Consider the following 13047-nt stretch of genomic DNA (forward strand, 5'->3'; position numbering starts at 1 on the left):
TATATATTTTTTTACTTTTATACTGTTAAGTAGATTTCAACTATAGCTGCCAGTTGGCCATTGGTAGCTATAGATACACATTCACTAATAACTTCTTTGGTTCACAGAAATCCGCTAAATAACCTGATGTAGAGGTCTTTGCTGCCATCTTGTGGTCTAAAGGTGTCATATTAAAATGCAGAGGGTTTGTAAAAACTTGAATATTTCAACATCCCATTCTTTTCCAGAATCAGTTTTCTAGTTTTTCAGTTTCGGTTCAATTTATTCAATTATTTATCGTTTAATTACATTCCAATTTCAAACTAATAAAACATTAATAATAAAACATTTAGTATAGAATGCGAGTTGATAAAATGTCAATTTAAGGAAGCCCTGATGATTGCATGAAGTTGTTAAGGTGGCAGAAGTCCCTTCTGTTGAGCAAGCATGTGACGACAATAGGAAGCAACAACTCCATTTTACCACAGAAACCTCCAGCAGAATCAAGTTTCCGATAACATTCCAGATATTTGAGCTCAAAACATTTTACCTTGGTGACTTTTATCAGAGCCGGTCCAAGGCACAACTGAACAAAGCAGCTGTGTGGGTCCCCCCCAACCAACATCTTCTACTCAGTATTACATTATATTTAGGCTGTTAAAATGATTTCTGATCAAGTCTGCACATATCTGCTAGTTACTTTAAAACCAAAAAGATGAATGGTTGGAGAGATTTATTTTTTGTACAGCAAACCAATGATAAATGATGTCATCTACTGATAAATCAATATAGAAAGCCCTTTAGCTTTCAGAAAATCAGATTTCTAACCTTTAAGTAATAAGGGGAAAAGTATGGAAACTCAACATATTTCTTTATTCAATTTACTTATTTCATATGTATCCTGACTTGGAGAATGATAAAATTAGTTTTGAGACTAAGACTGCTGAACCAAAATGAAAAAAAAAAAGACAAAAACATTTTATCATTAACAAAGTAACTTTATTGCTTATAAAAATACAAGATATTCTTGTTTTAGCTTAGCCTTGTAGTACTGCAAAAAAAAATAACCAGAGGCTTGATGATTTTGCTGAGAAGAGTGTTAATTAAAAATCAAAAATCCACCCCCTCAAAAAAAAAAAAAAAAAATCATTGATTTACTAATGCATAAACCGTCCTGCCATAATCAGGCGTGTAGCATGTAGACTTTACAGACATGTGTGCAAGTTAAATCACAACGCTCCATTGGGAATTCAAATCTTGACATATTCAGTGCAAAAGAGGTAACCTGTTTTTAAATACATCCACGTTGCAAAGCACCATCAAAAAACATTTAACACTGAAACATACGATATGAATCTGCAAACATTCACTGTAGTGTGCGAGCATAAGTTTATCCGTCACAGCGGGCTCAACATCTGCAAGAAGATGTGCAACAGAGTCATCTCATGTAGTACGTAATGGCTCGTAAAGTATAGAGAAGGGCAGCCTGTAGCCGAGCTTCCATCACTATTAGGTTGGCGTGAACCTGCAGGACAAAAGGGGAAAAAGAAAATGCCGTGTCATTTAGCTTTGGGTAAAAGGGTGAAATATTGTCAACTACTGTCTGTAAAGCTTCGTTTTCTGATGACATTTAAAATGGAACGAAGAGTTTGAAATGCCAGTGATTCATTCTTTGTTGAGAAGATACCAGAGAGGAGTTGAAATGTCAAGTGATTTGTGACGACAGAGGTCAGGATAAGTGCGTGTCTGAACCCGTCCGTACCTTTTCGGAGTGTCTGAAGTGTCTCCAGAAGGCATGGTAAATGTGTGCAGTGGTCTGCTCGGGGTGACAGGCCATGGTTTTAACAAATACCTTTAGAGCGCGCTCCAAAAGGACATTCACACTGCCGTAGTCGTAATCATCGTAACTGCAGAAGCAGAAAAAACACCACAGTTAGGCAGTGGGAATATGGAGATTTAGTTTAGATGGTGTGGAAGTTGCGTGTTTTGCACCAACCGTATGCCGTAGAGGCAGTGGATGTAGTTCCACAGAGCTTTTCTCAGAGTATAAGTGTCCACGCCTTCATGCATGGCCATCCTGTGATAGGTCAAGTTGCTCACAACCTGCAAAGTTGCATTATCATTAACTTAAGCATTTTTTTTTTTTCTACTCAGATCAAGATTTCAAGGAATAATTAGGCAATCTAGTTTGCAGGAAGTTTTTTGACATGCAAAATTTCTGGTAATATGGCAGTAAAACAGAGTGTGTGTGGAATATAGCGCATGGAGCCATGTACAGTTATCCACCTCAATTTTTTCCACCCTCTTCAAAATGTTTGTTTAGTGAATAAAGGGACGGCGCATTTTAATTACCATGAGTACATTAGACCGTCATGTAAATATGCCAGATTTAGCCACAAGGGCTGATTTTGATCTGTAGTCCTGTGGCAGAATGATGTGCTGTGTTCATCTAACCCATAAAAATCCCTTTACAATATATGAAGCTTGTGTTTGTAATGTGACAAAATGTAAAAACATCAAGAGGGATGACTACTTTAAACAGTCACTGAAGTAACTAAGCATTGCAGTACAATAAATTGGCTTTCTCCTACATCCCAGCCATGAAACTACAGCAAACAATATTTAAACTGCAGAAGGACAATCTTCCATTTGACTGTTAAAATAACTTCAGAAATATTTTTATAATTTCTTGAACAGAGCATCCTTGCAACAGTTAATCACTTAGGTTGTATCCATCGGATTTCAAGCACATGTTGCAGCCAAGGAACAGAAAATAAGTGAAAGTCCCCAAAACAAAACTTTAAAGAATTTTTTTCGGTAACTGTACGACTATGATACCTGACAAAGAGGAAGTTACAGAGTACTGGCTGATGGTCAAACATAAACTAGTGCCCACTTGAATCTACAAGCATTTCATATAAGGTGTGTTCTTCTTTCTGGGACGGTTTCATTCAAATTATTTTTAAGAGATGAAATGTACAAGAACCTGGAATTCCTCATCCAGGAACTGGCCCATGTCTGGCAGCAGTCTCTGGACCAGAGAGAAGCCGTGGTCTTCCCATGAGTAGTCCTGCAGATGAGATGTTCAGATGATCAAGCACATCATAAAAACAAAGAAATCAGATGATGACCGGAATATTAGGCGATTTTATTCTTGAAGCAGTGATTGGCCAGTCACAAACTACAGATCCAACCTTTGACTACACTTCTAACAGAAGCGCTGATGTCAACTATTTTTGTTGAGGAAGTTGTTACGGAGGCAGGAAGACCTAACCTTTTCTTCGGGAAATTAATTTGAGACATTTGTGAAAGTTACATTTCTAATCTCTCCACAAAAGGGTGGGTGGGTGATTAGTGTGGTGAATGGGTGGGTGATTGGAGTGCTGAATACTGCACCTGTGCTCTCATGATGGGTGGTGATTGCTCTCCTCTAGGGGCAAAGTCCTCATATCTGAACTCAGGATCCTCAACTAGATACAACATCAGCTCAGGAGGAGCTCCTCTTACCACCGCTAAACAAACACAGTTGAGGTTAAGTAAGCAAATATTCAACAGACCAAACGAGTGACTGGCAGTAAACAGGTGTATTTCAACCTGTCGGTATGCTCTCGCTCCTCTCCCTTTCAAATCGAGTAACCATCTCCTCCTGCGTGTACTCCTCTTCCTGCTGCTGCAGCTCCACCATTCTCTTCATCAGCACCTCCACCTCCACTGCTCCGTCCACCAGCTGCAGAACCACAAAATACTTGGTTGTTTGCGAACTGAGCTGCTCTTGCTAAACCGCTTATCCTGGTGACACACAGCTACAATAATTCAAACCGTGACATCTAAGACCTGTTTGACTGGTGATGGGAATAACTCACCTCCTGCCTGCCATCCTCATGAGCCGGGCTGCGAGGAATGTGACCGGGCGACGGAGGATGGAAGGTGTAACCCCCAATGTGGTCCGGTTCTGGGTTTAACCCGCAACCCCACACAAAGGAGCAGAGGGAGTGAGTGTGTGCCATCAGAATCACGGCATGGATCAGCTCAGCAAGGGACCAACGCGGCTCGGCGCCGGCGCACACCAACTCCTGCAAATGTTGATGAGAAAGGTTTCAGATAGGCTTGCTAAATACTTTTGTTGGGTTAGGAACTCATGTTCAAAGTATTTAAAATACAGCACAAAAAATGCAAATCTGTTAAACTAATGAAAAATGTAGACACTCTTTACAACCATGAGGTTATTTTGACCTTCAGTCACAGTGTCTCGTAAAAGCATTTATATTCCTTGAACTTTTCCCATGTTGTCTTACTACAATCACAAACCTAGTGTATTCTGTTGTCATTTTATGTAATAGGCAAAAGACAGTAGAGAATAAATGTGAAGTGGAAGGAAAAATAAATGATTTTCCACATTTTTTGCAAACAAAAATCTGAAAAGCGTGGCCTGCAATGCCACTCAACCCTCTTTACGTTGACACACACGTCTGCTCTTTTTTTTTTTTTTTTTTGCCTTAAATCCCACAACATTTGTGATTGTCAAGATGAAAACATGGAAAAATAAAGGCTGTATAAATATTATTGCGCTGCACTGCAGAATACACAAAGCAGTGGAAATGACTCAGGAGACTCAATTTCGCTCCATCAACAGACGGAGGTTGAAAAAAGTACTGATCAAAGATGGACTCTAGGTCAGTAGTTCCCAAACTTTTAATAATAAGTAGCACCTCAGTAAACTCTGTGTTTTTTAAAGATTTGGTGTAATTATGGGTTGCAGTTTTACTCAGAAGTTGAAGTGTCCAAGTCCCCAGACATTTGAATTTTGAGTGAGAAACTTTGGGCTCTCTCCTGAATGCCAACCTCAAAATCCAATATGGCTCCCTTGCATCCAAAACCTTATAATGTCCGAAGTTATTGAATAGTTTATTTAGTCTTCTAACTCATTAAACCTTTCCCACAAAGTCCTAAACAACCTCCTTTAATGAAAATGTTGTTGCAGTGTTTGTTTAAAAAACACTATGTGCCTAAAGATAACTTCAATTTCACAGAACGCGGAGGAAAAAGTAGCATTTTAGAACAGATATAGCTACCTAATCCCAGAATCCTGTGCAACACATCAGAGGATCGCATGAATGAAGCTGCCAATGATTGCTAGGAAATGTCTAGAGCTGAGTTAGTGCAGTTACCGGATGAAACAACAGCCTTTTTCAAATAGAAATCATAGGGTGAGACAGTGAGGCTGTGAGCTTGGATACAAGTCAGAAATTTACTATTTACTATTACCAACAAAATGAAGCAGCATGTGAGCAAAGAGATAAAGTTAACTTGAGACAGTGAGTGGGTGGGCAAGCGGCTGATGCGTCTGACCTGGATGTGCTGCTGCGTGATAAGCCAGGGTCGGTGGGCCAGCAGCTTGTTGAGGGTTTGGAGGCCGCGGAGCTTGGTGGGCACGTGCTCCAAGCCGCTGAGCCAGCTCTCCTCCCCTCCAGCTTCCAGGAAAGCTGTGCTGTGCTGCTGCACCTTGTAAGAACAGTGGTGTCGGGCTGCAGCCTGAAAAATACCAGGAAAGTACCAAGACATTATACTAAAAATAAACACAGCCGTTTTTCCCTTGAAAATGAAACCTTATGTTTGAGCTATGCATCAAAGTGAAACTGTGACAGAAGTGTTTACGCTAGCAAATGTCAGGTATTTAGTGGTTAAAACAACACATATCTGAAGTACGTGGAGCAGTTGGTTCAGCCAAACAAGTCGCTACGTATTTATGCATACAGCAAGTTGGCACACCTGTTATTGGCTTGTTATGATAGAATATGATATAGTTATTATATAAGATGCCTCAAAAGGATTACAAACAGATGCGTTTGTAAGTTTTCTATACAAATAATCATGTGGCTACAACATAAAACGAGGTAAAATGCCTTAAAAGGTCTCAAACATCTATCTGTATACAATAATTATAATTGTGTCAGTTCGTCAGTGTTAGAAAATCCATTCATTTTCTATACCCGCTTCTTCCGTACAGGGTCACACAGCAGGGCTGGTGTCCATCTCTAGCAGTCTATGGGCGAGAGGTGGGGTACACCCAGTACAGCTCGCCAGTCCATCGCAAGGCAATTTAGAGAGACCAATTAACCTAATAATCATGTTTCTGGAATGTGGGAGGAAGCCGGAGTACCCGGAGAGAACCCACACGTGTATGAGGAGGACATGCAAACTCCATGAAGAAAGACCCCGGGCCAGGATTATAATAACCCAGGACCTTCCATCTACAGTGCTACCAACGGCACCACCGTCCAGCCCCTGTTAGAAAATAACAACTAAATAACAAATTAAATGGAACTGGTATAAGTACAGGCAGTGTTGGCTTAAAACGTTATTGAAAAAAATTATTTAGAAGTATTATTGCCTGTTAACCAGTCACCTGAATATGACTGGAAAACACAAATACCACTTTAAAAATCAAACATAGCCATTATCAATAAAGTTGGATCTTTACTGCAGTTAAATTAGGTTTTACAACAGTACCGCTACACATTATGCAATAATGCCATTTAATCGCATTTGGAAACATAAACGCAAGATTTATTGATGCTCTAATGGAACCAAATGGGGAATAACAATGTAAAATTTCAAATTATAACAATTCCAATTAGACTGTTGGTTTTCAGGCTTTGTGAACATCAACTGGTGTTTGGCCAGTTTCTCCTAGCCACACTTCAAAAACAGACAGACAAGCAAACATACCATTCATGTGTTGATCTTCAGATGACTAGAATTGGCCGCAGGAAAAAAGCTACTCGCCTAAACTTGTTCACGTCTACAGCCAGATCAGTGATTTAACAGCTTTAAAAAAAAATAACTAGAGGTCGATGAGGACCCAAGTTTATATTATCACTATGCATGGAGAGGATGATGGTGGGGTATGCAAAATAAATAGAAATCTCCAAAGCTCACAGTTCGAGAACTGTAGCAGACATTTCAATGTATTTTCACGCTTTTTTGTGCCAATAATTCTAGAAGTTAATTAAAGTAAAAACGTTAAACATAACATTTCAGGAGGAAGCTCTCAAAGTTATAAATAAATGCAACAAAAAAAAGCTACTGCTTGAATTTAAACATAACTCGCCTGTATTTGTTAAACAACAGTAAAATGAATGTACAAGTCTAAAATATACACAGCACACCTAAAATAAAAAAACTAAATAAATGATCAAGTCATTACCGCCTCAGGGCAATGTGCTAGTCAGTGCAACGATATTTAGTGGCAGCTCTGTACTTTGTGTCTCTATTAATTATGTACAGACTAGACTATTAGCTTAAAAATAAAGACCCACAGCAGAGATGCAGTTTTAATTGATATTTTCCAATAACAACCAAGAAATCTTTGCAAGAAGTAAAGGTTCTAGCGTACAGGAGTTGCATGATAACTGTTTTGTTCTTCTAGATGATAACTGTGGCACATTCAGGTGATTGCCAAAAAGTCAGGAGCTTTTTAAAAAGCCTGTTTAACAGTCATCTAAAGATTTTTTTATATCAACAGTCATTTAAACACATTTTCTTACCATTATGGAAATGTAATGTCTCCAGTCACGGGGCAAGGGGCCGTCCAATTCAAACAAAGCATGCTGGGTCCTCAAGAAGCAGCTAAGATAGGACGGGTGGAGCGCCATGACCATAGTGAGATGGTCCACTTGACCCAGCGAAAGAAAAGACTCAATGAGGATTTCCTGCTTTGGACCTTCTGTCATCATCTTAAAAGAAACAAAACAACAACAACAACAAAAAAAAGAGATTCAAGCTCAAACCTTGACAAGCAAATGTCACCGTTTCTTCATATAATAGTCGGATTTATTAAAACATTCATCTAAATTTTTTAATAAGACCCAAAAAGCCAAAAACATGCATCGCGAATAACACCACTCTTTCTGTTGTGAAAACCTTCACGAGTCACATTTAATAGAAGCTTTGGCAACACAACTCTAGTGTTGCGTCTTCTACCACCTAAAGCAGCCAGCACTGCAATGTTGCATCAGAAAAGTCGGCCTCACTGTTTCTGTGCCTGCGGAGTCCTTTACCCTGTTCATTTAGCTCTAAAAATATAAATATCTGAGAGTTAAAGATAGAAAAGTGAAAATCCCAAGTAAAATATATCTGGTCACTTGACCAGTTACATGTAGTTTGTTTAAGGGAAATGTTCAAGGAAAAGTTATTCATTGAAAAAGCGGGCAGAAACGCAATTTTAATGATTTCTTGATCACTAATCAAAAAAGCCTTAAACATAAAATCTCAGAGCTTGAATGTGACAAAATCAGAACAGAGCCAAGACATAGTCAGTAATTAAAAACGACATTTGAAGGCAAACATGGGTTGAAATGTGTCTCTATGGCGTAGATGTCATCATTAACTAAACACAATTATTTGAGCCAAAACTGTAACCAAAAGTACTCTTGAATTATTTAAGCGTAACTAACAGAATTTTGACATTTCAATTAATAATCACATATATATTTAGAGACGTACCAATCAGCCAGCCTGTTTTCTCTTGATCAGCTCTGATCGGTGATCGACAGGTCAAATATGGAAAAATCTGATTTGTATGTTCCCGTTATTAAATGCATCGAAATTAAGAACTCCCATAAGTTGCAGTCAATTATTGCATTGATTGACCGCTTGTTCCTCAATGTAATTTTTTCAGTGCGATAAAAAAAATTAAAATAAAAGGTTAGGAACATGTCTTTGGCATCCATGTTCTTATAATTCCTTAATGGTTTGATGGCTTTAAAGCTAGTATCTCAATCAAACCTGTTGTTCATTTTTCTAAGTTTTCTGTTTTGAAGACCTTAGAAAAAAAAAAAAACTTGCATAAAATCAGCAGCTCAGACTCTTAAAGAAAACTGGAATAGATATCATCCAAAAAAAGCCTGATCATGCATGATCTCTGTCCATATTGTTTTCTGTTATTCTGCTTCAGCACAGAGGTGCCTAATGTTGGGCCTTCTGACTTTTTGCCTCTACAGACATTAATATTGTGCCAATACTCAGCAGCATTCATGTCGGCATATTGTGGAATTAAGTAAGATTTAATAGGAAAGCCAAATATATTAGAGGAGGTGATTAGTTAGTCTTCATCCAAAAAGGCAGTAATGGGAGCTGCAGAACTAATACTATAAATCAAAGAGAAAAAACGTCTGCTCCTTTTCCATGGCCTCTACTTTGGTTGCATTCAGTCCACTCAGCCCATTTTGCGATCGTTTCCATTACTGGCTTTTCTGCCTGGTACTGGCTTTTCCGGTGCCTGCTCGGCGGCAGGTCCCATTGGGGATGAGCAGGGCCGAAATGTGACATGAACAGACTGCTGCTCAGGAATTGGCCGCGGGTAAAACATTTGGGACAAAAAATAAATTGTTCTAATTTACCAAATCTTAACACTCAAAGCTTTTTGTTAACCTCATTTAGACGTAAAGAATGTCAGCTGCTACATACCTCTTTTGCAGGAATAAAAGCACTTGGACCAGAAGCCAAGGCTCGTGGTACTTCAATGCCTTCTTCCTGGAAATGAAGGAAAAAAAATCAGTACATTTCTGTCAATTATTCTGAGGATTATTTGGATTGTATTGCTCTCTTTTTAAAGAAAAATAACACCCATAATTTTAGTAGCCTGACAGCTAAGTAAATAAGGTAATATTTCCAGTTTTAGTGTTTGAACAGAATCAGCCCCCAGAGTAATAAAAGTCATATATTTACCATTTTTCAGCTCAGGCCATATTTTAGTAAATATAATTGCAGGAAATCTAAAACCACGTTAACCTTGATCAGACTGCAGCAGCAGTACTGTAATTGGAGACCTGTTTCATAACAAGTAATTATTAAAAATCCAGAAATCACACGTCCAAAATACACACCAACATCTGAACAAGACAGATAAATACTTCAAGACGAGCTCTTTCTCGCTTCCAGCAGCATGAGTTAAGTTGAAAATGGTAAAAATGCATCAAATCGGTCTGACTTTTAAAGAGCTGGGGGTGTGACTGCCTGCATGTTTTTCAGGGAACCGGGAGGAGGCGTGTCTGGCCTGCTTGTTTGAGCTCACAGCAGCAGGAGCTTGCATCACCTTCACTTCAGTTTCTGATGAAATATCCTACAGTCTGGTGGTAATCGGACCCGTTTCCAGCTGATAAATGATGATCAGGTGCAAGTTCATCATGACTGCATGGATTACTAGCTTGCTCTGGATGTTTTAAAAATAACGCGTGAAAATAAACTGTGCAAAGCGCAACTTAAAAACTCTTCTTACTTACAGAACAGCTACACCATTAAACCTATGTTACTGCTGTATGAAGCAGAAAAATGTTTTTAAACAGCCCAACATTACCTCTGCAGTCCGCAGCAGCTCGGTTGCTCTCAACTGAACCTCCTGAAGCGGACACGATCTGGACAACCGAAGCAGATGAAGAAGCGTCTGTTTGCTGAGCCGACCCGAAGCGGGTCGGTCCAATCCTAAATTCACCAGAACCTTCTGGCTCAGGTCCTCCAGAGCCGTGGCCCGCTCCTCTTTGTCCCTGCTGCACAGCCGAGCTAAGCTCTTCGCCGTCGGGCAGATTTCGGACTCTGAGTCGGAGAGGTGACGACGTGAACTCCCGGAGCCTGACACCTGCCTTGGGTTGTCTTCTCCATTAGCCTGGAAAGTGAAGCCTGGTCCGGAATTGCTGGCCATGTTCTGGTAACCCCCCACCCCCGGTACACCTGAGCTGAGCTGAGGTTACCTGTTGTTCCCAAGCTGCAGCTGAGCTAGCTCCACCTAAAGTAAAGCTAGCCGTCCGAGGTAGTTTGAATCAAACATTAGTTCGCTTAAATTCTTGAGCGTCTGTCAGCTGTTTTAGTTCACTCAGCAATCATCTGTTCCATACACGGACACACTGATGAATGAGCCTGAGTGCAACCAGAGCCTCCCCCTCTCTTCCCTTCCTCATACCCGGCTGGCTACCTGGCTGTGTAGCTTTCCGGTTGGCTAAAGCTAAACTAGCTTGGAGCGTCTGCTAGCAGATGCTGCGAACGATGGCTTTTAAAGAGAAATACTCGTTCATTCAAAAAACATGGGTGACTCCTGTTTTTTTTTTTTTTTTGATAGAAATAAACCAACTCAACACAATATATGTTAATCTACTCTTTATTAATTGGCAAGAACGAAGAAACTTTTTGATGTTCCTGGCTGTTTCTCAGATGTTGGAGAACCCGCTGTGTGACGTCACGGTGATGTGTTGAAACCTTTAATAAACAAGGTGCTGCAATATCTCTATACAGGTAAATAACATCTAACCAATCATCGGTGGATATAAGGGGCGGGCTTTTGCGTGTCTTTAAACGATCATTCAGCTTTTTTATTATTTTATTATAATACCAGCAATTACTTTGCTTTCACTTTTAGCTCCTTTTTTTTGTGTACCATAGTGTTTTCAAGTGTTTCAGCTTTTTATTGTTACATAGAAATGTTTCAGATTTAAATATCAGACATATAACCTCGGTAAAAGCATTTTTAATTGACGATTTAAAGTTATCTAATCCAACCTGGTTCTATGTGAAAGAGTCCAAAGTATGAACCATGTAAAGGACTCAGATTATTAGTGACCTGCTTACTAAGTGTTCCCAGGACCACAACTAAATATATATACGCTCATCAGCATTGGAACAAACTCCTGAAAACCCAAGAGGTGCAGAAACTGTGGGCCCCTTTAACTCTGAATGGAAAACATTGTTCTTGCTACACCTTTCAATAAAAACATCTCGCTGATGAACTGTTTGCTCAATTACTGATGACTGTCTGAACCGTGAGATTATTTAGAATTTTAACATTTGGGGGGTTTTAAGTGCTTTTAATTGTTTAAGCTTTCTTTTTGAGCAAAGTGTACAGTTGTTTTTTTATATTATTTTAATGTCTTTCCTGTGATTTCCCATGAAGCATTTTGGATTTCCTTGTATATGAATTGTGCTATTCAGAAAGGCTTGCCATGCCTAGCTTAAACAAACCCAAGCCTGATTACTGCAAGACCCGTAGGATCTAATTTTCAGCTGATCAAAACACTATAGCCCTAAATAGTCAACTTGTGTGCATAAATCTTGCTTTCAAGACATTTTCTGAGGCAATTACATTCCCTGTTGGCAAACCCAAAAAGGGTTTCTGTCTTTGAATGTGCCAGAATTATTAAGCTGCAAGGGCAAAGTCATCAGATCCAAGTTGGAACAGATTAAAATTTTACATTTCTTGAAATATCCAGAGACTTATAGAATCAAAGAGTCAAATTTCACCTAAACTGAGCTAAAGTACCCAACAGACTGTCCAACAGACACAGGCCCGTACCTAAACCATCATGCATACTTTTGGGCTGTGAAGGGAAGTCCGAGAACACACACATGCACAGGTTGAACATGCAGACTCCATAGAGAAAGGGCCAGGACTTTGTTGCTGTAAGGCAACAATGATGGTTACAATCTAGCAGAGCGACTTGCAGACATTTGTAACCTTTTTCTCAGTGCATAACTTTAGCGGACCATCTCTTATCATTGCACCTGTTAATTGGTGAGCAATATTGGGTAGCAAGTGAACACTGTGTCCCCAAAATGAATGTTAGAAGCAGGAGAAATGGGCAAGAAGAAGGATTTGAGCAGTTTTGACAACTGTTATGGTTAAACAACTGAGTCAGAGCATTAACTGCAGCTCGTGGGGGAGTGTTTCAGTCTGCTGGCGCATCCCAGCTCGCTGCATAGCCACTGACCATTGAGAATACCCTAGCTGACCCCTGTCTACATGAGCATTGTAACAGGGAGCAATGGAAGAAGGTGGCCTAGTTTGATTAATCACACGTTCTTTTACATCCAGTGAATAGCCGTGTGGATGTGTGTCACTTCACTAAGGAACACGTATCACCAAGAAGACGTCATCACAGGCTTTGCTATGCTTCGCGCAATGGTCTGCTGGGAAAAATAGGGGTCCTGTCATTTGTACAGATGTTACTTGTGCTGCTGACACATACCACCTACCTACGTTTAAGATCATGCATACCCTGTCATGGAGAAGGTATTACCTAA

The 13047-nt window shown here is 39.7% G+C and overlaps 1 protein-coding gene across 2 annotated transcripts; it reads right to left on the bottom strand.

Moving 5' to 3' along the window:
- Positions 1-956: 956 nt before the first annotated feature.
- sesn2 (sestrin 2) lies at positions 957-11000 on the bottom strand. Of its 2 annotated transcripts, none has more exons than XM_047382846.1 (11): positions 10337-11000; positions 9448-9513; positions 7527-7715; positions 5329-5511; positions 3843-4052; positions 3574-3706; positions 3376-3491; positions 2966-3049; positions 1976-2082; positions 1742-1886; positions 957-1504 (listed from the first exon to the last, which is right to left on the bottom strand). In XM_047382846.1, the coding sequence occupies exons 1-11, from the start codon at positions 10676-10678 to the stop codon at positions 1418-1420; spliced, it is 1662 nt and encodes a 553-aa protein (XP_047238802.1). In that variant the 5' UTR covers positions 10679-11000; the 3' UTR covers positions 957-1417. The 2 variants fall into 2 exon arrangements, with proteins under 2 accessions (XP_047238802.1, XP_047238803.1); XM_047382847.1 differs by lacking the exon at positions 10337-11000 and adding an exon at positions 9867-9952.
- Between the last annotated feature and the right edge of the window lie 2047 nt (positions 11001-13047).

This window comes from Girardinichthys multiradiatus, chromosome 13 (assembly GCF_021462225.1).
Source record: "Girardinichthys multiradiatus isolate DD_20200921_A chromosome 13, DD_fGirMul_XY1, whole genome shotgun sequence".
Taxonomy (NCBI): domain Eukaryota; kingdom Metazoa; phylum Chordata; class Actinopteri; order Cyprinodontiformes; family Goodeidae; genus Girardinichthys; species Girardinichthys multiradiatus.